Source organism: Oreochromis aureus, linkage group 14 (genome assembly GCF_013358895.1).
Source record: "Oreochromis aureus strain Israel breed Guangdong linkage group 14, ZZ_aureus, whole genome shotgun sequence".
Classification (NCBI taxonomy): Eukaryota; Metazoa; Chordata; class Actinopteri; order Cichliformes; family Cichlidae; genus Oreochromis; species Oreochromis aureus.
Genome location: NC_052955.1, coordinates 30,171,396 through 30,198,476, shown reverse-complemented (window position 1 = coordinate 30,198,476; position 27,081 = coordinate 30,171,396). Strand labels below are relative to the sequence as shown.

At 44.3% G+C, this 27,081-nt stretch overlaps 1 protein-coding gene across 2 annotated transcripts; it reads right to left on the bottom strand.

Moving 5' to 3' along the window:
* Window positions 1–110: 110 nt before the first annotated feature.
* On the bottom strand, window positions 111–27,081 carry ssh2a (slingshot protein phosphatase 2a). Of its 2 annotated transcripts, XM_031754502.2 has the most exons (15): window positions 26,872–27,081; window positions 24,259–24,302; window positions 9,615–9,727; window positions 9,190–9,254; window positions 8,574–8,695; window positions 8,278–8,343; window positions 8,083–8,148; window positions 7,432–7,626; window positions 5,517–5,610; window positions 4,414–4,542; window positions 4,206–4,252; window positions 3,931–4,077; window positions 3,588–3,788; window positions 2,623–3,499; window positions 111–2,269 (listed from the first exon to the last, which is right to left on the bottom strand). In XM_031754502.2, the coding sequence occupies exons 1-15, from the start codon at window positions 26,932–26,934 to the stop codon at window positions 638–640; spliced, it is 3,861 nt and encodes a 1,286-aa protein (XP_031610362.2). In that variant the 5' UTR covers window positions 26,935–27,081; the 3' UTR covers window positions 111–637. The 2 variants fall into 2 exon arrangements, with proteins under 2 accessions (XP_031610362.2, XP_031610361.2); XM_031754501.2 differs by lacking the exons at window positions 24,259–24,302; window positions 26,872–27,081 and adding an exon at window positions 15,677–16,205.

Below are 27,081 nucleotides of genomic sequence, written 5' to 3'. Positions count from 1 at the left end.
TAAAAACAGAAAAACTAAGGAGTCACTACAGTTAAAACAAACTCACCACCTTTATTTACTGCTAAAGCAATTATGTAATAATAATAATAATAAAAAACAAAAACAACATATCAGCTTTGTCCTGGTTTAATTAAAAATCTGAATAAAGACATGTCTGCCAGCTTTGAAAACAAAACCACAGAGACAAGTCTACTGAGAACAGTGCAAAACAACAATCCTCCCCGGGGTAAGAAACACATCTCAAATTTAAAAAAAAAAAGAAAAAGTCATCTAAACAGTAAAGTGCATGGTTTGAGAAACAAAAGCCCCTCTGGTTGGAGTTTTAGAAACTCTGAACAGGCAGCGAGGGTCACACTTAAAAAAAGGGGACACTGATATAAATGAGTGCTTGAGCACCGTTCAGTCTTAGTTTGGACATTCATGACACTGTACAGACGAACCTGAACTCCAGTTCGAACAAACATCCAGTGGTTTCCATGCAAATAAATGCTCATCATTCATGTCTTGCATACTATACACATAATACCAGAGGATACACACAGGGGGTTACAGCTGACATTCATACACATCATGCGGTCTCTTTCACACACATAAGCGCAGCTTCAGTCGCATGTGTTCCAGTCTGGCTGCTCTGAGGTTACATGGTGTTGTATAGCAGAGTGACGGCTCGCTGCTGCTTCTTCTCAGTGGAAGCTTTGCGAGAACGTCTCGACGAGTGTCCTCTCCCCGGCTGACGGGATGCGGGGACCGTGCTGCTGCTACTGCTGCTGTTATCTGACTCCTCCCGTTCTCCTCTTTCACCTTTGGTGGAGGGGGAGAGGCCGAGGGATGGAGGGGATGTGTCATCACTGCACGAACCTGTTCTTTCAGAGCGGGGCCTCTGAGCCAGCACTTTCTGCTTCTTCCATGTGTCGTCCGGGTGAGACTGGGGGGACGAGGACGTGTCAGGCGAGTGCGACAGTGTCGCTCTGTTGTGTGACCTCAGGTCCAAGCTGCTGAGGTCATGAGCCGACAGCTCCAGACAGTCCAGTTTAGCTAAGGAGGCCGATCTCTTCATGAGAGAAGGGGGGGTGAGCCCCGCCTGGCGGATGCGCGCCTCTAGCTCCGTGGCTCTGTGCCACTCTGTTGGCTCCAACAAACTCCTCTGCTCCTGCCTCTCTGGGAGCTGCTGCCCCATTTTCAGAGCCAGAGGGCTCTCTTCAAAACTCACCCCTTTATAACTTTCTGACTCTGCATCCATGGCGTCTCTCGGCCCCTGAGGCTGCCCCAGTTCTTGTGCTCGACTGTCTGCCGTCTCGAGGGCAATGCCCTCGTGAAGAAAAGCCTGCAGCTCTCTCAGCGTCTGCTGAATCCTCTCCAGATCCTGGCTGCCTCGGGCCAGCCTCCTCTGGGCAGCGCAGTCGGGGCCGCAGCTCTCTTGCCTGACCCGCGAGCTTTCATCCGTGTCCGACTCCTGCAGCGTCACGCCATCCAGAGTCATTTGGTTCGAACAGTCCTGCAGGTTTTGGCTATGGAGCTGGCCCCGTCTGAGAGACTGGGCTGAGGTATCTTGAGATGATGCTGATAACTGCTCAGCAGAGGCCAGTGATGATGTCACTGTATGGCTATCTGTGGACGTGTGCACACTGACAGGTATAGCACCAGAGACTTGGCTGATATCTGACTTTGGGGAACATGAAGGGTCTTGGAGGTCGCTTGTGCCTGAGAAATCGGGTCTTTTGTGTGACCCCGTGTGCTTCTCTTCATCTTTGGATGTAGCATTAGCAGAAACAGCCATGTTCTCTCCCTGAGTGATCTTTTGTTCTGCAGCGTGCATGGGGGAGTGGAGCAGCGCGTGTTCGGAGGATACGGACAGTTTGACAGGAGGTTGTTCGCTGCTGGGCGAATGCAGCGGAGACCGCTGACACACCACCATCTCCAGTTCCTGTTTCAGCTTCTGCTCCAGCTGCTTGGTGGCCCACCGCACGGAGCCCGCCGGCCAGTCGCACGACAGCGTGGAGGGAGGCTGGGGGTGTGAAGGTGAAGTCGAAGAGGTGTGCGTGACTTCAGAAGACTCCGCCTCTTCCTGATGTTCTGGTCGGATGACCTGAGGACTGTGAGAGGATGGAGGGAGTGGAGAAGATGATGATGAGGAAGGAGTCTGAAGAGATGCGGCAGGGTGTGATATGGCTTCGATCTCAGTGACAATATGGCGGACTGATATTCCGTTGTCGTGGTGAGTGTGATGAATCCGGTCAGGACTGGTTTTGTCGGAGCTGTCGTCAGACTCCTGAGAGACAGAGAGAGGATACAGACTTTATTAGCTCAGTCCTGTTTACACCAGTTTACACTCTTTTATAACCCACATAATACTACTGACAACTCGTTATAGGAGGAGGTTTGGTCTTGATTATTCTCTCATTGTCCAGCAGGTGTCACTGTGATCAGCTCAATCTATCTGCTACCACACAGTCCTCACATTCACTCAGATTCCAGTTTACTTCCCCTCTGATTAAAACTACAGCTGATGATGATGATAAAGGTCACTCTGAAAAGTGGTTGTACATTTGAGATGCTTTTTAAAAAAACCAAACAAAAAAACCAAAACCCTAAACAGAAGGAAGCAGCTGAATGAGGCCTTACCTGACTTATCTCATTCCTCTCCTCCTCTTCGTCTTCGCTGACCTCTGTTTCTCTGTCAGTTGACAGAGGCGTCCTTTGCTGTGCCTGCTCTGAAAGTGTCCGATGTCGGCCATCTTTGGCCAGCTCCAGAAACTTCTCCCGGGCACTGAAGAAGTCGATGCTGTCCGTGCTGTGGGTCGATGACCCGTCTGCCTCACCGCGGGTGTCCAACTCGCTCGGGTTGTTGTTGTTGTCGTCGCTGGGAGCGAAAGCCAAGTCCGGAGGCGAGGAAGTGGGAGTCGCAGGGCTGAGGGGAGTGTGCCTGTCGTTCGTTAAATCAGACAATGATTGGTTGATCATATCCGAGTCAGTGGATCCCATAGTGAGAGGAGAGACTTCCTCTGAACTGCTTCTGTCGGGTAAAATGAGGAACAGCTCCTCTGGTTTGCCCACTGAGCAGGACAGATGTGTGGGAGTCTCCCTGTGAGCGCGCTGCAGTTCAGGGGTGGGAGGTAGGATGTGGAGCGATGGTGGTGGAAGTGGAAGAGCGACGGGCACAGTGACTGCCATGCTTGCCGAGCTGCCCTGCTTTTCCTCTGGGACCACGGTGGCTGCTCGGGGTCTGGGGAGGGGAAGCAGGCAGGGGTCTGCGCAATCTGATCTGACCTCCTGAACCAGCGAGTCACACACTCCGTTGGAGAGCGCGTGCGAGTCTTCGGGCTCGGGGCAGAGCGCCTGCAGCATGGCCACACCCAGGAAGTGATGCACAGACGGGGAGGAGGTGTTATTGTTGTGAGAGTCAGCGCGGTTCAAGGAGGGAGATGAAGGCTTCGAGTCCGGGCGATCTGATAGGTCGCTGTCACTGTGAGAACGCCATAGCTTATTATGCCTCTGTTTGCTGAAGAAGAAGAACAAGAGGGAGAGAAGAGTTCGTTAGCTCCAAATTCCTTCTAAGGAAGTGTACATGTTTCTGCATGAGAGCACACCTTGCCAGCAGAATTCCCTGATACTCCTCCAGCTGCTTCATGAAGGAAGGGTTCGGCTTGGTGACGGCCCGTCTTTCCTTCACATAGTCAAAGGCGGTGTCCAGGTTCCAGCCATACTCCTTCATAGCGTAGGCTATCACCGTGGAAGCAGAGCGGCTCACGCCCATCTTACAGTGAACCAGACACTTGGCACCAGCTTTCCTAAAGTGGGAAGAGAAAGAGGCAGGGTTGGAGCACATGAACTAGTGAGAAAGAGGAGCTTAAAGTGTGTGTGTGTGTGTGTGTGTGTGTGTGTGTGTGTGTGTGTGTGTGTGTGTGTGTGTGTGTGTGGGCAGAAGCCTACTTGGCTTTGGTGATGAACTTGTACGTGTCGTTCCAGTACTCCAACAGGTTGGTGGCCTCCTCGTCGTACACTCTGATGTTGTGGTATTCAAACATCCCTGGAAAAAAGTTGTCGATTTCCCGGGTCACATTCAGGATGTAGCGCACTCTGGAGGAGAGACGGGAGGAGGCGTGTCAGTATGATGATAAACGAGCTGCTCATTTCAATCGACTTTAAAAGTGAAAATTAATTGAATACATCAATTCTAATCTTAGCTTAAGTGACTGATCTCTTACCCACTGTTCTGCAGCTCCTCCAGGTTAGAAGCGTTCCACTCTGAACCCTGGAGACAACACAGGTCCAGTCATTATTAACAGCATGCGCTAATTTATTTTATTTACAATTAGAAAGACAAAACAAAGTTAGATGCAGCTTTTTACTGAACCTCAAGTCTGACATGACAAACCTTCACAGGCTAATGGAATCAAAGCCCAATTGTCTCACCAGGAAGACGTGATCAAATATTTCCGTGGGGCTGTCCATCTGTCCCAGGATCACAATCATCTCATTGTCTATGAACTCTTTAAACTCCCTCAGGTTGCACACCATCTGGATCTCCAGCTCTGTCCGGATCTGTGAAAGTTCAGGCAAACAATAAATGGTCTGATGACAGCTGATAACAGCAGCAGGGAAACGCAGAAAATCAGGGTACAAGTACATCTGAACAAGTAATAAAACCACAGACTGTACATAAACGATGAATGCAGCCTCTGCGTCTGAAAAGTGAAGCCAGTGGTGTAAACATGCATTCTTTCTCACGACCATCATGAAGAGACATCTGGGCTGCAAAAGGAAGTCTGCACTCAGGCCTTTCAGAAAATGACCCTGTCGCTCTTGATTTATGACCTCTGTAAACACTTTAGTGATGTGTGTATGGTCCCAGTGTATAGTTTCAATTCTAATTTACAACAAAATTACTTTGCACACAAAGGGCCCTCTACTGGAACCAGCTTCCAGTTTGGATTTGGGAGACAGACACCATCTCTCCTTTTAAGATTAGGCTTAAAACTTTCCTTTAAAGCATATAGTTAGGGCTGGATCAGGTGACCCTGAATCCTCTCTCTTCTACAGTATGTTCTTTCATCCTGTCTTTCTCCCCTCACGCGTCATCCAGTCGTAGCAAAAGGCCGCCCCTCCCTGAGCCTGGTCCTGCTGGAGGTTTCTTCCTGTTAAAAGGGAGTTTTTCCTTCCCACTGTTGCCAAAGTGCTTGCTCATTGGGGGTCATATGATTGTTGGGTTTTTCTCTGTATGTATTATTGTAGGGTCTACCTTACAATATAAAGCGCCTTGAGGCGACTGTTGTTGTGATTTGTTGCTATATAAATAAAACTGAATTGAATTGAAAAAGGACAAATGACACATGACTGAGGACGCCAATGTTCACGTTGTGTAGACAGATGGTTTGAAAGAGGAGAGAAGGGGGCCATTTACGAGTTCACTTCACAAGCCACGAGAGATGTCATGGTGACTATATCCATCTTTAATGTGCAGTCTATAGTTAACACCTACATTTAAGCACTAAATGTAAATTTCACTGTCCCCTCACCTCCTTTGAGGTGACGTTCTCCAGGTCCTTCTGCATCATTATCTCTCTGAGGCGTGTCTTGATCAGCCGTTCTGTGCGCTCCCTTTCTGTGGGCCTGCACATAAAACACACAAAGACCTCCATTTAAAAACAACTTTAACACATTTTCTCTTGGCCAAAGTAAAAAAACTCACTTTGAAGACAGAGCCACCTTCACAGCTGCATTACATTAATTTATGTTCACTTTTACGTAAGTCTCAATGACATTACTTCTACCAGAGAACTGCGGCTTTGTTTTGCCCTCCCGTTTGAGTTTGTGCTCTCAGATTTTCTGTTGCCCTCTCCAGTTTCTCAGAATTAGACAAAGTCCCCTTGTAGGATCTGCTTCTTGTTGTGCCGCGCTGTGTTCCTAAGCGTTCTGGCTGGGGGCCTTTCCGACGTCATGCCGATGATACCAACAAGTGGCCTAATTGCCTCTCTGGAGAGAGGAGCTCAGTTTGTCTGTGAACTCCTTCTTCTAACATTTTTTCTTTTGTTTTTGCTTCGAACTGATTCAGTGTAACAGCACACAGCAGTGTGGGTCAGCAGCTACAGAAAGGGGAAGTACGGTGACCACAGGTGTGTAACACTGGACCCGTGAAGGCATCATCTGTGCTGGAAATGGGGTGGGAGGGGGGCTTGTTTACCTCAACCCTGAACATTTCCCTGATCTCATGAGAACGAGTTGAGTGGAACAAGGGTTGAGTGAGAAAAAAACACAAACAAATAAAAAAAAACCTGACACGGGTTATTTACTGACATGCAGTAACACTTTTACCTCACAACAAGCCTCCACTTGCCTGCAGACGGCCTGAGGGAGGGAAGCCTAGTCAGGAAAAAACACAGACTACACGAGGGCAAATGACGACATAAGGACCGGAGCTAATGAGTAAATGAATAATGGAAATTTTACGCAGCTTCCCTGAATTGCTTGCAGGTAGATACGACTATTTTTACTTTGGGGGCGGGGGAAAGCCATGTCAACAAACACTGACGCGTCATGAAGCTTTAGCAGCCTCCCTGTCCGGGAAAACCAACAGGAACTTTCTGTGTTTGGCCATAAGGGGCAGAGCCAGAACACTCAGAGAGAGACTGTGTGTGTGTCTGTGTGTGCGCGAAGTGTTTAAATGTATGGTTTGAAGTGGCTTTTTTTCTGCCCGAACCGTTCCTCGTTATTTCCTCAAGTAGCCCCTGTCTTTGTGCTCACCACCTGCTCCTGTCCGTTTCTCTGCGACTCTACTTACCTGTGCGTTTATCTGGACTCCACTTTTCCATAAGTAAATCAAGACAGCTAAAGCCTTGGCTATTTTAGACTTCTGAAGACCTCCAAAGAGAGAGAGTGTGTGTGTGTGTGTGTGTGTGTGTGTGTGTGTGTGTGCATGCGTGCGTGCGAGGGGAGAGAGACAGTCTAAATAGGTAGCAGAGCATGTGATGAAGCAGCAGGGAGGGGAATTTCCCTGGTATCAGTGAAGACAAATCTATTGAAGTCACTGCTTGTATTTTTTATGTTTCCATGTAAATATGTTGATAAGGCAGCATTATTCATCATGTTGTGAACACGTTAATGATTAGGCACCTTTGTAAACATCAGCCCTTCAAGCTTTTGTTTTGGTCTGTTGTTTTTGCCTCTCCTGGAAGGTTAGAGAGGGCACCTGGCCTCATTCCAGAGTCCATGGTTCTGCAGACTGTAATATTTTAGTTTGGGGATGTAGCAACACTTGTTATGTTTATTAGGCAATGCTGTTAGGAAGATGTGACTGCAACATATTTTTAACTTTTCACAGAAACAGCCACGGTGAAGGTGAATTTGTGATGAAACTGTGTACGACTGTGTGAGCAGTGCAGTGCTTCTCTATGGAAAGCCCTTCCCTTAATGTGGCCATCCTACTCTACTCACAGGTCTGTGAAGAGGACGGGTGAATTGGCACGGTGCGATTCGACATCCTGCATGGCGTTCCATTCGTTGATACACAACTGGCTGGATGAGACTCTGCTCTGGTAGTAGCTGACCCAGGTCAGGAACAGGCTGCCTGGGTAGTAGTTGTGGCAGCGAGCCACCTCGCAAGCTTTGTGGAGTGACTGCAGGGCTGACCTGAAGGCAGACAGTTGAAAGCAAGGAGATTTTTCACTTGAGCAAATGTCACTGGGAGGAATGAAAAGTGCAGAAAGGAACTTGGACTTATGCAAGGGTAAAAATTATGTGAGAGTGAAAATAAAAAGGATGGATGTGTGAAGAAGGAATAATAACATCTGAGAACTTAACAACAGGGCATAGGTTGAAGCTATAAAGAGGAATAACATGATCATACTCAAAGGAGGAAGTCAGTCGGGGACAACAAAATAAAGATATGAAGAGGCGGTTCTGACACATGAGAGGGATTGAAAGCAAAAACATGATAAGACAACAAATAAAAAGATAAGAAAAAGTGGAAAAAAAACAAAACAGTCTGGAGGTCAAAGTTAAGGGTGGAGCACAATGGACACATTGTTTGCAGGCCAACAGCTTCACATGGCTGTCATTCTGGTGGAAAAAATAAAGGTTGCTCACCACATGGCCTGGACAGACACTGGTTTGAAGACGTGAACCCTGTTGACTGTCGACACACTAAAGCCACTGTGGAGACGCAAAGAGACAGGTTAGAAAACACAAAGCTCACAAACAAGTAAACAAAGTCATCAGAGCCGTCAGGCAGCTGCCCCAGGGAGCAGTAAGAGGAAGCAGGGAGTAGGTGTGGCGTCTTACCCGTCTCCATCCAAGTGGATCATAGTGTCGCTCCAGAGAGGTAGAACCAGACCCACCGTGCAGCAGCTGCCAGAGAAGATCGACAAGGTAAACACAGTGAAACAAGATGCACTGGTTTGCTTACTTTATCCTTTAGCTGAAAAAACTTTCACTGATTTATTGAATTTCTCTGACTGTGTCAACTACACCACAGTTACAGTATGAGGACGATCCAATTCAAGAAGGAAAAAGAAATCTGCATAGGGAAAACATAAATTCTTGAGTTGTTATAAAAGTACAATAAGACAGAGGTGTACCTATCAGAGGAGACAAAGTCCATGCCGAGCACGATGCTCTCCTCTGTGTCCTGTCTACCGTTGGTGGAGACCACCACCATGTAGCGGGTTACCTGAGGATAGGCGCTCTCCAGACGCACAGCCTGCAAGAAAAGAAGGACAGGGGCAAACTGTAAAATCAGCTGTGTAATGTCTTTGACTCTTTACAGCCCTGGAAATCACCCCTTATCATTCAAGGACCTATAGATTCTTTATACCACAAGAATGGCATTTAAAACTCTGGATCGTGAATATGAGATATGCAGGGACAACCTAATGAAATTTTAACCAGTCCTTTTTTTAAAATCCCTCTTTCATAAACCCTTTTTATTAAACATGCAGCAGGGACATCAGGGGAAAGGCGAGCACACTCATAGTACACTTAGAGTTCTGCAAGTTTCATGTGAGGGTGGTGTTATTGGCACAGCTGGAAGAGCTGAGACTTCCTTTGCCTCATAACTGTTTATGTTTTCAAAAGTCAATCCATGTTTCAGTTCTTAAGACCTTAATCAGATGCTCTGGAATATGCTCTCTGATCACAGGACCACACACAGCTGACCTTTGTTATTATATTTATTTATGTGTGCTTGTTACTAACCAGTCTGATTGTGTCTTCTGGGCGCAGCACAGTGAACATGGTCTGAAGATGCTTCTGGAGGTCACCTGAACAAAAACATTTTCAAAGTATGATACAACACCAGATAGAATGTGTTATTTCCCCTGTGGATCTGTTTTGTCTTCGACTTATTAAGACGTTAGGGTTTTTTTTTCTCTATCCAGCAAACAAGCTCACCACTGCTGAGCTTATCTGCTATGTTGTGAAACAGCTTGAGAGAAATTAACGCCAGCCATGACCCATGATGCTGTAGAGGAATGTCCATTTGAAGACATACAGTGCTCTTTAATCTCAAGTTTCTCCACAGAGTTCATTTGTGAGGTTTGGGGTTAAAAAGGGAGTAAGAGGAAGTTTTGGGAGATGGTGCAGCTGCTGTTTGTGTGGGCGCTGTAAGAATGAGGGTTTACCTGTGTGTTTGTTCCTGCGCTGGCTGATTCGAGGTGCAGAGTTCTGCGTGGGACTGTTACCCCTGGGAAGGAAGAGGGCTGCACCTTTAACTGTGAGGAAGCTCTCACTGATACTGGAAGAGAAGAGAAAATGAAGCATGAATAGAAGCCTAAAAAGCAAAGTTATCTAATCATAACTGGTATTTTTTGCGTAACTTAATTTGAAATCGCTTCCTTCCACATGCCGACCCCGGATGGCCATAACAGGCACAAGACGGGGACACGGACTAGTAGAGTGTTGTCGTGCCCTTGTGTCGCCGTCACAATGCCCCATTCAGCTCGCCTCTGGTCTGCAGGCTCCCCAGATCAGAGCTCACAGACCGATGCGAGCAAAACAACATCCAAGCCCCGATGTGAACTCAGAACACAATGTTCTCTGGTCCTCCACACAGCTGGATTACACACACAAGACTTACTCACACTAACAGCTGCCAGGAGGGAGGGATAGGGGGAACTGAGGGGGACCAGGGGTCCGAGAGGGAAGACAGAACGAGTCCCCCTCCTACACAATGTTTAAGCGTCGATAAGAGCTGGCCAGCGCACACTCCAAAGCAGGCCTAGTTAAACAGGCTTTTTGCTCCCTTTGAGAGACTTAATCTTATTAACAGTGACTGAGGTCACTGCATTGAGGAGGAAGATGCATTATAAACTAAGGCCAATGTTTTAACTGGATACCAAAAACATAAAAAATAAAAGTGTTGCATGTGTAATTGACCAGGTGTATGTTTAGTGTATGGAGGTACACTAACCTCACAAGATAGCTATAAAACAAGTTAAAACATCTACTCCTGCAGCAGCTAATGATAACCATGGGATCGCTAAAGCATAACTTTAATGATGCTGAGCGAGAAGTCTACCACTTGGCCAGCGGGGCGCTTGGCTGCTCGTGTTTAATGAGTAGATACGGAGAGAAATAAAAGAAAAAAGAAAAGTACTGCTGCTATGAAAATTATGCTTTTAACAAATATAATTAAGTCTGAAGTAGCTCTTCCAGGCCGAGGAGAAATGCATCATTATAACAAAAACACATCGGCTGTATTCACTTTGCAGGTTTTGCCAAAAATGACACCACAAGTCAAGCTGGCAAGAATGCGGCTGATGTAGAAACAGATGTGCGTGCAGCCACAATGTTCCTAATCAGCAAAACCTGAGTCTTAAAAGTTAAACACATTCTTAAGGAAGGTGCTTTTGTGACTTTTAAAGCTGCAGTAAATAAACATCAGTTAAAAAAAGAAATAGAAAAACAAAACAAAACAAAAACACTGCAGATACAAATAGTTAGTAGAGGAAACACTCTTCCAAGGACTCGTCCAACCTGTTCTGCTCAAAACGAGGGCGGCTTTTAGCCGGCAGCTAAAACAAGGAACTGACGTGATAAAGATCACTGGGATTAATGAATGCAAGGTAATGACATCAAATCTCTGAGGTCAAACAATCAGGTATTTGACTGAAATGTTTATTTTGATGGTAACCTAGTGTGCTGCGAGCATATTTTAGCTTTAGCAGCAGGCTTGCACTCAATGAACCCAACTTGGAGTTCATCAAGTTCTACAGTTTCACACTCAAAACAGCAAAAAAAGTCTGGTGTTGTCTGTCATTTAGTCTTCCTGTCATCCCCCTCTTGTCTGTAACTTCATCTCTCCATCCTCCCAGCCATCCAACTGCCCTTCCTGAGTTTTGCTGAGACCATAGATATGGAGAATCAGGAGACAACGCAGGAGGAAAAAAACAAAAAACCCCCCAAAAAGGACTGACTTGTGCTGGGCTCATTTCCCATAACCCACCCACCCTTGAACCAGCTGTTTCCTCCCCCCCTTTCTCTTTTCTGCATTTCACAAAACTTTGCCCTACTTTTAAGTTTCTGTCATTCTCCTCAGTTCCTGCTGCATCATGCCCCACTTACACTCGTGAGTTTCCTATGTGCTGTACTTGGAAATGACTGTGTACAGCAGCGCTACTGTACAATGTCATGTAATGCAACACTGCTACTCTTCCTGAGAATCTGGTGTGGAGGGTCACACGCGCGAGCAAACGCGCACTTGTATTCCTGCGCACAGACACACAGAGAGGGTAATGTAAGCCCCATGCTTTGAGAGGTGGGGGGCTGTGAATGACTCTCATATACAGTTTCTAAAAATACAGTAGTCCTTTAAAAGTCTCAGCAGTCGCTGAACTGTACATAGAAGCTTCTCTTTGACGCTGCAGAGGGTTCACACTGAAGCCTGCATGTGCTGCTGTGATACTGTACTCAGGCTAGTGCTGGATGAATACAAACGGGTAAAGCCAGTTAGAAGCACAGAATACCATCACCCAGAGGAATCACACCAGGGTTGCATCAATCTCTTGACTGATGCAACCCTGGTCAATTCATTAATCAATAGGGCAAACTATAGATTCATTAGGGACATAATTGTTAATTTCTGCATCATCACACACATCTGCTGTGAATCCAATGGGTAAATCTTTGCATCACTTCAAGCCTCTGTTTAAATTAGGGTGGTCAACTCACGTTACGCAGCTGCCTTTAAGCCGAACTCATTTTAAATGATAAATTTGTAATGTGATATGGCACTGTCAGACCGATAACACTAGCAGTCTGTAGGAGTGTATGAGAGAAAGATAAGAAATTGCCAAGACAGCTGAAAATATGCACTTTCAGGCTGATTTAAAGGGCAGCGCTCTACAAACAGGAGGACACGGCAAAGGGGGAAATGGAAAGAGGGCAACGAGTTCAGTTAAACTGGGCTCCACAGAGCCGAGTGGACTGTGAAAGATGGGAGGAAAAGAAAGAAGACCCGGTCAGAGCGTGTAGCTGAGAGCAGGGCGGGTCTTCTTTTGGCATTAAGCCATCCCGGGCTTTTGGGCTAAAGCGAAGCTGTAGGTACTTGTTAGGGCAACAGTCACAGACACAATCATCACTATGTAAGGACCACTCCACATAGTGGGCAGATAACTGAGTGACCCCCTCCTCCAGCCTGTGCCCATATTAGTCACTCTTAGGAGGAGAGTGGGATAAATATAGGGTCTGCTCTGTGGAGGGCAGGTCCTCCTAAGGCTTTAGGAGTTTACAACAGAGACGGATACAGCCCATGAGAAAGGCAGGGAATTAGCTGCTGTGTGTGTTTATGTGTGTCCACATGTCTGCAGGTGCACGTGGGCCCTGCTGCCTGGAAGCATAAGCCATGAACATGTAGAAAAAAAAATGACAGACAGATGACTAAAGGGAGAAGTTATGTTCATGTAGTGTCACAGTGAGCTAGCAGACCCACAAACCTCAACGTCCTCATTCAAGTCTGGCTGAAGGCCTGCGTCACACGACATCCCAAGAGGTTACACATTTTTGATTGTAATTTTAATCAAAGCGCATTTCCACAAAGTCTGCCCGATGCTAAACAGACTGTTGGACAAACATGGAAACTCAAATAGCAGATGAGGGTCTCAGGAGCAGAAGAGGTCAGGACAGATGACGAAACATAGACTTTTGTTTTGCTAGTACAGTCGGCTTGCTGCCCTGGTCCCCTGGCTTCTGGAAGTGTGCAATTAAGTACCACAAGTTTCACTACTGTTTCTTTGGTAATCTGATAGACAGAGGTATGAGTGCTGGAAATAAACATACCTGAGTCAGGCACTCGAGGCTATTCTCAGAAGGATCCAGATTACATTTTACACTTACAGTTACAGAAAGAAATCTTTTTTTAATGTGGCCGAGGCAAAATATAGATGAGCAGTGGTTGTACCTGGACACAATTAAGCACTAATAGACACTTGGCAACACACATGATCATCTGTTTTGTCTGATATCAGGCAATTTACTGAAGCTAATTATACAAACTTCGAGAAACCTACTTAACTTTAAAGACAAATCACCCAGACAAAGCCCAGGTAATCCAGATGCCGTATCGCTGTTCAGCTGATAGTCTCTTCTGCAAACGCTCAAACAAAACATCTCTTTGTCACGTTTCAGTCCCATCCGTTTGCTTTGGACATGTGTACGAAACACAAACATGGTTTAAAGTGGAGGAGAGGGTTTACCAGTATCTTTTAAAAACTGATGGCACAACAACAGTGTTCCAGGTGTCGTTTATCCTCAGGCAACACTTAAAGTCCAGTGACAGCCTCAAGGCCTGTAATTATGTGCAGAAACCTGGTTAAAAATCAGCATCCGTCTGACATAAACAGACATGTATGTGTGCACACAAACAGAAAAAAATGAAAGCACGCCCCCTGTGTCGTGATAAGGGCTCTAAACCATCTTTGGGCACTACAAAGAACTGCTGATCACAACAAGCCACTAGCATCATGCTGTATTTCAAACAAAGCCAGGAAGTCAGAAAGATTCCCACATCTGCTGCTGTTTACCAGACACGCGACTGCCAGTAAGCACTGTGTGCCTGTCTCGGAGTAACTTCTTCCCATAAACCAACCTTGTGCAAACTCAAAGAAAAAAAAGAAAGAAAGAAAAACTATTTCCTTAAAGAGTGGGTGCAGCTCTAATAAAAAAAAGCTAAACGTTCAGTTTACTCAATAACTTTGCTACACCGTCACATGTAAACCAACTAAAAAACAATGCAATCAAGACACACACTTTGCCCTTGACTTTCCTGAAAACCATAACAGAGGGCCCGTTCTCATGCACTCGCTGACTCCATGAAAACAGCCCGACACTGGAACTAAATATGGTGATTTTACTAAATACAAATTGGTTAATGCTGATTACATCAGCTTTTAATCTAGTTTAAGTAGTTTTGAAGAAGTTTTGCATTGATTTTCTTTTTCCCCTCTTCCCCAAATTTGTTAAGCTTATCTGAGCCAGCACCACATGAGTTTAGAAATACTGGAACACAGGAGGCCTTTGATCTGTCCTGAAGAGCAGACTTGTCTTTACCACATGTACAAGTCAGCTAAATCCTTTTACATCTCTCAGGCAAAACCAAGCCTTCACCCAACTTTGCCTTGATGTCTGCAGGCACAGAGAGATAACAGATAAGACCACTGGATGATAAAGTAATCATCCATCACTGACATCTCAACAAAGGGCATTAGTTCTAATACAGAACAGGATATATGGACAGCTTGGTGTGTTTAGGTTAAAAAATTCTGATGAGCAGCCAGTTGTGCAGTACTATTATTGGGTTACCAGACACACAACAGTCCTAACTGTTTGGGATTATTTTAAAAGTGACATTCAGATGCTTATTGCTTAAATTAACTGTCAGAATCCAGGTGGATACAGGTCAGTTTGAGTCTTTTCCTATAAAATATTAAGACACATTAAGCCACTGACCTCAAACATAAGTTTAACTTGTCACATATTATAGCCAAAAGTAAAGAAAGCAAAACAATTATTTACAATATCTTCTTTCTCCTCTTTATTTACCTCGTCTTCCTCAAAAGCTCTTATTTCTATTTCAGTCATGATACTAAACACCAACATGCTCCCTGCCAAATAAATCTCTTATTATGGCAATCGGGTGACCCCTTCCCTTCCCCCATTTCTCTCCACTAAGTATACCAAAAGAAGAATCCCTTGCTTAATTCCATATCCACACCTGCGAAACAGGTTGGATGAGTCACACAGGCTGAAGAGCACTTATGTCTTAGTAAGGTCAAAAAGGGAGTACTGTGATGAGTAAGACCCTGCTATGTCACCAGGAAATACATTCATCAACCCTGATATTACAAAACGCACATATTGCATCAATTCACTAGAACACTGAGTATTGCGGTAAATTATAAAATTGCCATAAGATGAAATAATGGTGACAATCTAGTGTGTATTTTAAAGCTTTATTAGCACACTCGAGTTTCAGACAGTACTCCCACAGTCTATTTCCACGTTGAAGTTGTGCTGGAGAAATTTGAACGGAGACCCTGTTACTTAACGGCAGCTTTGCTCTGTGTCCCAGTCCCATCTACTTATTGTTTTTAGTCATACACACACTCTATGCCGTCTAATTGTTTATTCATTATCAAACTGCCCACTGTCACTACTGTTCACAGCATGCCACTCTTGTGCAACTTACAGCTGGTTGATCTCATTTTTTGACACCACCGCGTCGTCGCTGAAGTAGGGTACCATCTTTGCCCCGCAGCAGGAGCAGAAGCTGACCGGCGACGAGCAGTCGGAACCGGCCACCGTGCCGAGGGTCATGCCGTCGAGGGCAGCGCGGAGGGAGCAGAGAGCGGCAGGTGTTCTTAAAGTCCGATGGAGAACTTTTACTCCTCTCCCACAGTCATCGCAAACAGTCTTCCGTGGGAGGTTTTTACGGTCGTGATTCGACAGAAAGTGAGGAAATATTCCTCTAAATATTTCACAAAAAATAAGACGTTTCCAAATCGTAGTTCTGTTACAATAAATAAGACAGGAAGATTCAAGCTAGCACGCCGTGTTCCTGCCCCTCGTCAGCAGCGTGTCACTGTCCAGTATTTCCCCAAGAAAGCAAAAGGCATTTTCAAAGAGGTCAAAAAATATTCATCCCTGCCACCAGCGGTAATATCCTTTACCGTGTACAGTACTGAGGCGTATGACTTGGGTCAAACTCTCGCCGGAGAAGTCATAGCAGGGAGGAGCTGGAGCCACGTGTTTTTGGGAAATATGGGGAAGCCAATGAGGGCAAGAGGGAAGTGGGACTGACGGCACTAGAAGCACCTCTGCATCGACGCTTTTGAAAGTAAACCAGTTCTCTACCCCGCAGGCTTTTGGCTGCTCTGACTGGCTGAAGATACTACTTCAGTGTTTGGTTAGAAGCTGGGAATTACTTAATGCCGCATCCATAATAGATTAAACACGGAGTAACGCATTTAATAAGCCTAGTATGTTAAAGTTGCCAGAGTCAAGTGAGGCCGAGCAGCTGATTAGTTGTCCCGGCACAACAGGGTCAATAGAGGATCTGTTCATTAATAAGCTAATGTAATAGAGAGAATAAAACTCGCATGGGCTTTTGGTTCTGCAGTCAGCTCACTGTGAAGACTTGTCTCCTCTCCAAACTTCCCTCCCAACACACAAACCATGTGGCTGGGTTACATAAGGAGCAGATAAATGAGAAACAGGCTGAAGTTATCTTGGCTGAGCTGCTGTAGCAGTGAGCCTGTAGTATCTAGGTAAAGTGGAGCCTGCCTTGTCAAGAAAGTCTGGGTGAGCAGTGACTGTTCCCATGAAGCTGGTCTGAGGGTATCAAGTATCAGCTGAGGTACTCCATGCTGTGAGATGGGCACAGGCATCAGGTTTATTTTATAGCCTTTTAAAGTTTTATGTTCAGTTGACGCGCCAGCATGATGGGTCCTATGTAACCTGCAAACAATCTGAAAAACAAGGTAAAACCACAGTGCACCCCCCTGCTGCTGCAGTCACACCAACGTGTGCCAAGTGCCTCAAATTCTAAACTAAAACATCTGTAGTAAATGACCTCTACCTCTACACAATGGAGCAGTCGTACTGTGTTTACAGAGGGCTGGATTTTTGTTTTGAGTGTTTCCAAAGTAGTGTAGTTATCGGTAGGAAGTCTGAGAATAGGGCACTATTAAGAATACTGTTACACAATACACCTTTGGCTAAGCAATCACAAACTTTCCAGCCTGTAGTTCTTACATCCTGTTAAAGCAGAAAACACTGACTAACCTGTAACACTAGCACCGGGAAACTTTGTTGGATGTACTAGTGAATCTTTAAAAAATGAGAATATTGGGGAAAAGGGGGGATTTAATTGAAAAAGGTAAAAATTCATATATTCTATATTCACTGAACATTAAGTGAAATCTTAATTCAGTCCTTATTTGTTTTAATTTTTATGATTATGGCTTGTAGATCATGAAAATCTGAAATCCAGTATCTGAAATTTAGCCTAATCCAGTTCATTTCAGATTTTGCAGTTAAGTACAAAACTTGTGTAAACATAAAAATAGAAGCTGTTGGTGTACCAGTGTCAGGTACAAAACTGTTGTCCCACTGTTGTTAGATTCGCACTGCTGAACTGCATTGATTGTACCATAGCGCGGCACATTATCACTGAGTTGAGAAGACTTTCTGGGCCTATCAGACCAGTGTCTGATCCAGCTATCGGACTGGCACATCCGTTCACAAACTATTAGAATATTTTCAAAGCTCAATTCAAAAGTGTTTACAACATCGATATATATATTTATTTATATACTCAGTATTTATTTGGGTGTCCTTTACCAAGAATTGCTTCAGCAATGCGCTGTGGCATGGAGGTGATAAGCTTGTTACTACTACTACAGCATCGGAGCTGGGATGTTGTGGCTGATTGTTCGTGGACCTAGAACATACACCAATCTCCAGGTGTGAGGCAAACAATTTAATGAGCTAGAGCTCCTCTCCATTTTATTATCCCCTTCTCTGAAATGATTATGACATGTTGTTGTCACCGTTTTATGAAGTACTCTTACTTATCTTATAAAAAAATCTCCAAAAACAAAATTATAATCATACTTTTGCAAGTAGCGAATGCCTGTTAATAAAGCTGAACTCATGACAGTGAATGTAAACACATGGCAACATAAGTGAGCTAAAATAACTAAAACTACAACCCTAATTTGCATAGATCCAACAGCAATGCTACAACACAGGGCCACAGACAACAAACCAGTGTGTACGTGCCGATAACTCTGATTAAATCACATATGAAACAAACGCACCGGCACTCCTGTACTCACGCTATACTTTGCTTCACCTACATGTCCCACTGACTGCTCTTGCATCACAAGGCAGGTTGTGTGCTCAAGTGCTCTTGTCATGTGGTTCTGTTTAGTGTCATCAAATTTACCAGCACCCAGTGGAAACCTATTTGTCTCTGGGATGGTAACCTGAGACCATGCTGTGGTGTTTAGTTGAGATGTGAACAAGTTGCACAACTGTTTTCCAGCTACATGTCTTCCTTTATCACTTAAAAGGCAATTTCAAGTTGAAAACGAACCGAAGAACAGCATGACCTACAATGCCTAAAGTTCAAATGTTTGCTGAAGACTTAGCCCAGTCAGCTGTACAAGCACTTAGCTTTGGAGAAATGGCTCTAAAGCTCTGAACAGCAATATAAGAAAGACAAATAAGGCTCTATTAGCAAAAGATATTGAACAGTAAACCAAAAGTATACTTTAGATAAGGACAAGCTGAAAATAGGTGTGTTAGTGAAGTTAGCCCAGAACGCATTTCTGTAAATATAACTGCAAAACTGTTATATCTGTAATGTTATATCTTGCATTACTCGGTGACATATATTATGTATGTCATATATTTAAACTTGGCATAAAAAGTAAAGAAATGTGTGTTTGGTCGATTATTTCTTAGTTGTAACAATGCTTCTTGGCAATAAATTTTATACCACTGGAAAGCTTGTTATTTCCTTCAAATAATGTCACATTTGTAAAGAAAATGCATTTGTGGGTTGAGGAGCAGAGTTCAATGTGTGGGTTAAGTTGATGAAAAACTTGCCAAATCATCTCAGCCAATGCTAAACAGCTTACTCTGCTATAGACTCTTGTTTGGTGTCATTTATTGAATTGGATGAAGTCTGAATAAACAAGACATATTGCCAATTTAACAATTTATTCAAACAGGGGCCTCAATAGCATGTGGAAGATTCATACACATCCACAACAACCTGGTTCCTCATCTCATGTTGGTTACCAGCTTGGGTCACACACTGCTGTGGGATGTTATAACATTCGTCAACCAATATTTGTCGCAAGTCAGACAGTGTGGTTGTGTTGGTCACTCTGGCACGAACAGTACACCCAAGCTGATCCCACAAGTGTTCAGTGGGGTTGAGATCAGAACTGCAGACAGGCCGTTCCATCTTTTCCACTCCCAAACTCTCTAGCTGTTTTTTGATAAACCCCGCTCTGTGGGGGCAATTGTTGTCATCTTGGATAATAGAGTTCAGTCCGAGACCAGATTTGGCAAGTTTTTCATGGGCACAACTCACATACTCAACTCTGCTGCTCAACCCACAAATGCATTTTCTTTACAAACAGGGCCCCACTTAAGGGAAAAGAAGCAGACTTTCCAACAGTATAAATAAGCCTGATTTTGCCCGATGTTTCTTCCTGTTAAAAGGGAGCTTTTCCTTCTCACTGTTGCTAAGTGCTTGCTCATAGTGGGTGGTTTGATTGTTGGGGTTCTCGCTCTATTATTGTCTGGTCTTTACCAGACGATATAGACTGCCTTGAGATGACTGTTGTGATTTGACACTATATAAATAAAACTTAATTGAAATTAAAATTAAATTAAATATGTTGCACACAATGACTGTAACCCTTGACTCTTCTATGGAACTAACTGCATGCTGTTTGTGGATTTCCACTGTTTCCAACTGTTGCATCACAAATTTCTTTCCACTGAGGTTATGGCTGATCCAGTATGAATTTCTTTCCTGAGAATCAGTTTCTCTTAATGAATAAGTCACAAAATACAGTTTTTCAAAAGAAAACTTACCAGGACCCAAATAGTTTTCCTGTTATTCCAGTGACTCTAATATTTCCAATTTGCAATTGCATGATTCAACTAAATTTCAAAACTTGAACCCATGATTTCCATTTTCTGCATTGTAAAATTGTCAGATATTGTGCATGCAATGCTTTTTGTCCCACAAGGCAGAACTTCTATGGACGAAATACTGGAAGTACAAACTGTGCACTGCAGTTTCTTAGTGGCAGTGGGAACATATACGCCCATGTAGTCACTAATCAAGCACTCCATGTTTAAACAGCAGGTGTGCTATAGAAAGACAGAAGGCAGGTGCAGGGTGTAAATGACAGATAACAGCTTATAAACTTGTTTCCACATGAGAAGTTGGTGTTTAAAGAGCATGCCGTTGGCTTGGTGTTGATTACTGCACCTCGCCCTTCTCGTTCTAAGAGCAGGCCTGATGAACCTGCTCTGCTTGTGTGCACCTGTTTCAGAGTTCTCTATAAGTCTATAACATGAACAGGCAACAAAAGAGTTGTATAACACAAGGCATTTCAATGGTCAAGGCAGCATTAATAATAAACAATACAATTTTGGAGAAACCTATTGTGCCACTCAGTTTTTTGTTTGTTTTTCCCCTCCCCCATTAAAGGCTGTGATTATTTTAGCATGTATTACCACAGCAAGGCTCTGTAGTACTTATGCCTGTGTGCTAAACTGGCCTTTCTGCGGTCCCGGTCTGTCGCCCAGTAATATAATAGATAATATTTTAAATTACATGTAAATCATTTCCAAATCACTCTATTGTACTTTTATTTACATTTTATGAAGCAGTCTACCCTTTTTTCTTTTTGGAAATGGGGCTGTACTGCAAACAAACAGCAAACACTGCAATACAATGACCTGTTTTGCACTCAGTAAAAAGGAAATGTTGTACAGCATGGACACAATAGACAGACAAGGTCAGGAGGAGGGCTGCTAAACAACAGCTCTCTTTCTTCACACAAGCTTTTCTTATCCTCGGCCTGCTTTCTCACTACAGTAGATACAATACACTGACACGGCGCTAACTAAGGTGGCATTTTTGTTGATACATTGTGGCACTTTGTGAACTGCAAACCAAATAGGGGGGAGAAGGAGAAGTGATTGCGGGTATGCCTTTGTGGTTTAAAGGAATGAATCCAGCTTGTGCACCTTAGCGTTTCGTGTGACAGCTGCAAGATTAGACAAGATTAATGAAGCGGGAAACATCCAAGTTAATATCCCTATCCCATATCAATCTCTGTGCTGAACATTACACAACACTGTAATGGATATTGTTGTAGAACAGGGATAAAGTGAACAAATATTAAACCATTAAATGCAGGGAGCATTAAAAACTAATTTGACCAAACACTGAGTTACTCACAGATCCCTGCAAATGATCTCTATGGTGCAACAGCCACAGTAAAACACATTTACCAACATTTATTCGAGCACTAACAGATTTACTTAGAGGAGAAAAAAAAAGAGAGAAAAAAATCCAAATGATGGCTTTGGGTAGGAAAATAAAAAAAGTTTTTCTAACATTGTCCTTGACAGTCAGTGTCAGTCCTGAGGCAACAGTGTGTGGCAGAGATTCATTATTGCACTGCAGCAGTTATCCTTCATTGGTGTGGTGCAGTGGGCAGAGATAGCTGTTTGCATGTGAGAGAGAGAGAGAATATGAGAGTGAGAGATACAGTGTGGGAGTTGGTATACAGCAAAAAGGAGAAGACAAAAAAACTCTGGAGAAGTGCAAGAAAACGATGATGGAGAGAAAAATATTACTGCAGTGCAAAAGGCCAAAGCCTTCCTCAGTCTGAACGGCTCCGGTGCAATGTTACTGGCCCATGCGGCTGTGTGAAGGCATATGCAGGTTGGGGAGTGCACAGTTAATTGGACCTCTGCTCTTGGTTAATACACATCGGGCGTCCCTTAGCAAGGCCCTTGGCTGCACCCTGCATGACTAGAGTGACTTTGAAATGGTGAGCAAAGTAACAGAGCCAAATGGTAAATGCTCATCAATGCCTATGACTTCACCTCTGCTTTGAGGTATTACCTAACAAATAATCGGGACCACATGTCCTCGCGGTCACTATCGGGGTGTGTTTACTGTGGGAATGATGTCACTGTGTTTCAGTTTTCAAATATATCTGACAACCCCCCTCCCCCTTTTTTTGCATGTTCCACAGTGGGATGAATTCCACTTTGTTCCAAGTTTTCATTATACATGCCCATCGCCAAATATTTTTCTTGGACCTGACAAAGGGTTTGTGTATGAGCAAGTTGTGGTGCAATCCAGATGTAGAGCAGGACGTACACAACTATGTTCAAAGGGTTTTAAATAGTCATTCATCTAGTCAGAGTTAGCATCTGAATAGATGTCACTCCCAAAATGAATAACCCAAATGGTAAATGATGGAGGCAATTTGGGGTTCAGTATCTTGCCCAAGGACATTTGGACACATGGACTGCAGGAGCCAGGTATCGTTCCACCAACTTTCAAACTGGCAGACCACCTGAGCTCTACCAACTGAGCTCAGTCTCCCGTCCCAGTAATAAATATGCCCGACTGTGCTTAGCATCCTTAGATTAACTTGAATGAAATCACAGTGATTCTGAGCCACAGTCAAAGTGCAAAAGTAAAGAAAGAGAAAATAGAGAAGTGGAGAAGCTCAGGCTCACTGGACTGCTTCTTAGCACTGCTATTCAAAGATGGGGAAACACTAACACAGACTGGCAGGCAGGCAGTGTTTTGTTGGGTTTTTTTGACTCCTGTGATAGGACTCCTGCAGAAATCTGTCATTATCTGGTGTTATCTTGGTGTTTCTGTCATGCCTCCAAACAGGACAATCAGACCAGCCCTTCAATCTGCACTGACTGAACTGTCTGTCTCAGGCTGAGCTCAACACAGCTGTACTAACTGCACTGCATCTTTACCTGCTGCATTAGACAGTACCTACAGCAGTGACAAGAGGCAACGTAAAAATATGAGTTACACCTGATAAAAGCTTGACACAGAAAGTTAAACGACAAAGACATGCTACTTAGATTACACCTCTAAGTTTAGATAAGTCTACAAAAGCCCTTTACAAAGTCCATTAAAGATGGAAAGGCTGCACATGCTTTGATGTTCCACTCCCTCTTTAATGACTGTGCACTACTGACTCAGAATGTAACGCAGGGAGAACATTTGAAGTGAGTGCGGTGTCTTTGCGTAGCCTTCCCTACAATGGAGAGAAAATGTCCGTGTTGAATGGCAGCTAGTAGCAAGCCAGACACAAATGCAACAAAGCGCGCGCTTTCAGGCTCTCCTCACTAAAGAGAATTTCATTTCAATTGTGAACAGGGCCTTGGCCCAGGGTGCAGGATAATGACGGAGCCACCTGAGTCATGGAAACAAAAAAACAATAACAGCGGTGACGTCCTCGTCTTTTATGAAGACACAGATGCACACGTCAAAAGCAAATCAGCTAGACCACAACCCTCGGGCAGAAAGCCTCAAATTAACCGCAGCCTGCAATATGACAGGGACGGCCAAATATTGACATAAAGTTCTCACAGAGCTGCCATTTGTTTACCCCAAACAGAAAGGAACTATTTTTGCCATATCAAAACACTCTGTGTTACACATTGTAAATATATAAGTAATTTCCAAATTTAGAATGAACGGCTTGTTGTTGTCATAGCAGCGTACTGTTCGCTGTTTAAAGCAGAGGAAATTTGGCACTACAATGCAGGGACCGTGTGCGAGGAACATTTAGGAATAAACAACAGGAACACAATTTCATCCGATTCCCATTGATACATTTCCTTTGATTATGCTGTGACGAGAACGATACAGCAACATTTTCTAATGTTCTTACACATGGGAATTCTGGTCTTTGAATAGTGTTGCCTTAAAATAATGACAACAACAACAAAAACAATAACAATAATAATAATAATAATAACGTGACAGCTACATTAATATTTCATAAACTGACAACAGAAAATGTGCTTAAGCACTTAGAGGTAAAATTGAATAATTCTGATGTACAGTCTCCCCCTAGTGGTCTGAGACTCAAATTGCAGTTTGCATGGATCCTGCTAACTGGCAGCATTTGAAAGAAAAGGGTTGTTTAAGGAAACAAGAAACATAAGACAGAGGGGTGGTCTCACCTCCTGAGATGGAAGCGACGGTCATCCTCGCCACTGCCCGACTCCTGCAGAGGCAAACAGAAGACCAGAAAAGAAAAAAACAATATTGTTAAAGAAAGCAGAATATTTATTTAACTCTTTCATCACCTTTTTTTTGACGGGAGACGCTTGTATTTCAGGAAGAATAAACATTATTTAACAACCAATGGGAGTGCGTCACATTTGATTAACTGTACATTATAGGAGCACTACAGTGGTTGGGGGTGAGGGCTTCCACGTAAAGCTCTTCATCTATGATTTCACTCACAAGACAGGGCCACTACTTTAAGTGAGGCTCAGAGCAGAGACCAGGGATAAAGGCCGAAACACACTGAGTGACCATGCCCCCAATACTCCCCACACCCTTGGGTGCTCTCTTCCCAAAACGCATGCAGTCATCCTCCCCCACCACTGGAACCAGCACAGTTTGCCACACACACGCACACACATTTTTAATCCCAGCCTTTTTCAGTAATCCCTCACAAACTGAGGGAACTTTCTCTTTGGCATCAATCTGTCAATCCTGGGCCACTACCCAGGCCAATACAGACATGCAGTGTGCACGGACACGCCCAGACCGAACGATAATAAGATGCTAATGATACACTGATAATGGAAGATTGTGACAGGCGGGTAAAAGAAGGAAGAGCAGGCGGCTGCAGGCCGGAGCGTTGTCATTTTCTTCTTGGTGTCCACGAACACAGCTGTGATTAAGGCTAAAGAGGCATCTGGCTGAATGGTGCTCTCTACATCAGCAGCTTATCGGCCTGCCTCCAAGGCAAAAATATTGTGACATAGTGAAATAGGAGTGCGCAGATGCATACTGCATGTACACACACACCTCTGACACAAAAGCTTGCTCAGCAGATTTCAAAGGCAAATGTGAAACCAGGGCTCCCACTGCAAAGCAAGCCCACATATTCCTGATGAGTGTAGGTGCTGAGTATTTGTGTTTAAAACAACATAACGTAAGAAGGCGGCTACGAGCTGATCTCTGTGGTTATCGTTCCTTTGCGTGGATGTGTAGGGAGTGTTTGCATAGCCAATGAGAACAGGGGATTCATAGTGCTGCTAGGCAGATTACTGTGTACTGCCACAGTGGGGAAGCTATTCCCTGCTGTGATGTATGGAAGTAATGCTTTCTGTATTACCACAGGGTCAATCTTAAACCTTTATTTGATCCTGCATGGATCAGATGTTTAGAGGGCAAGCATTCAAGGAAATATTCTAACTATTATGGTGCGGTGGCATCCAAGCTGCGAGCCTCATGACTGCTGAGTTCCTCCATAGGAGTTTTATTCCCAGTTCTTTCCCCATACAATGCTGCCCCTTTTCTCAGGTTTCTGCCCTCTCAGTAGCACACATCTCACAAGAGTCCTCACAAGGCTACTTCCCATCAGAAGCAGGTCTCATGACAAGCAGCTGGTAGCCTCAGCCTGCGACTCTTTTGCTGCCTGGTCACGGAGTCATAAATTCACTAACAGCAATAAGTCGTGTGAACCATCTGTTTGGATCAGCAAAGGCTGGACTTTATTAGGGCGTCCAAACTCTGCCAAGCAGCATCCCATGCAAATGTTAGTAACCATTAATAATGAGCTTAAAGATGCTTTTAAATCATTTTGTCTTGACAACAAATTTCCCCACCAGCATCAGCACCGGGATGTTTGCTGACCATATATTTACCCCTGATCTATTCAAAAGAATTTGCACAGCTGTCCATGTGATCCTCCATCAGGCTGCACATTCTCTTCAGCTGCATGTAAACTCTGCAACACCTTGTGATAATCAGAAGTCCTCGTTGGTATTTGTCTTCTTTTCTTTCTCAGAAAACAGCTTGCCAGAGCAGTCAACATCAGCACAAACAGCACTTTGTACAAGGCATAGGTCTTATCTACTGCAGCCACACCGTCACCCTGCTCTCAAGCGCTTGAAGCCAGACGCTGGAAACCTCAGGCTTGTCAGAGGGGATAACAGGACTGCCTTCCTGCCGGCTCTGACATGCCTGCCACACTAACCCGCTTCCCGGCCCCTTACTGTCACTCTACTAACCAGTGATCCGTTGAAGCTGTTTTGTTCTCCGGACTGGAATCCTATCCTATGTTTTACACCAACTAATGAATTTACAAACAGTTCAAAAGATATATATATATATATATATATATATATATATATATAGTTCAATATATATATATATATATATATATACACATGTCTGTCTGTCTGTCTGTCTGTGTATGTATGTTGTTTTTTTGTAGTTCAGTTGATCTGAGACGACTTTGGGTTCTCCGTGAGGAAGTGAGTTAGCTCTACCTGCTAGCTTGGTTTCTGCTACTTTCAAAGAAAGAAAAAAAAACAACTTTTCACATTTAATATGAAGCTTGGATAGTAGCCTGTGTTTGGCTAAATATCTTAAAACTCAAACCCCCATCTCTTCATCTCAAAGTACGAGCTTACTTTAGGGTTACAGTGTGGGGCTAGCGGCTAGTAAAGTTAGCCACCCATGTAGGTTGAATACAAACTGGGCTAACGGTAGTCTCACCGTATCACACAAGCCGAAAGTGAAGCAAAACGTCAAACCAGTTTACAGATACTCACAGACACGCAAGGGCTGGAGGTAGTGCTCGGTGTCGGAGACCGCTGGACAGTAACCAGCGCCATCCCGACTGCAGCTGCTCAGACCTCGGTCACCTCGGAGAGTGAAAGGACGGGATACCGGACATTATTTTGGGCAGACACTACAGTGCACCGTGCTCCCGAGGTTATTTCTCCGGAGGTTGCTTAGTTGCACCGCTTGAGTCAAGTCGC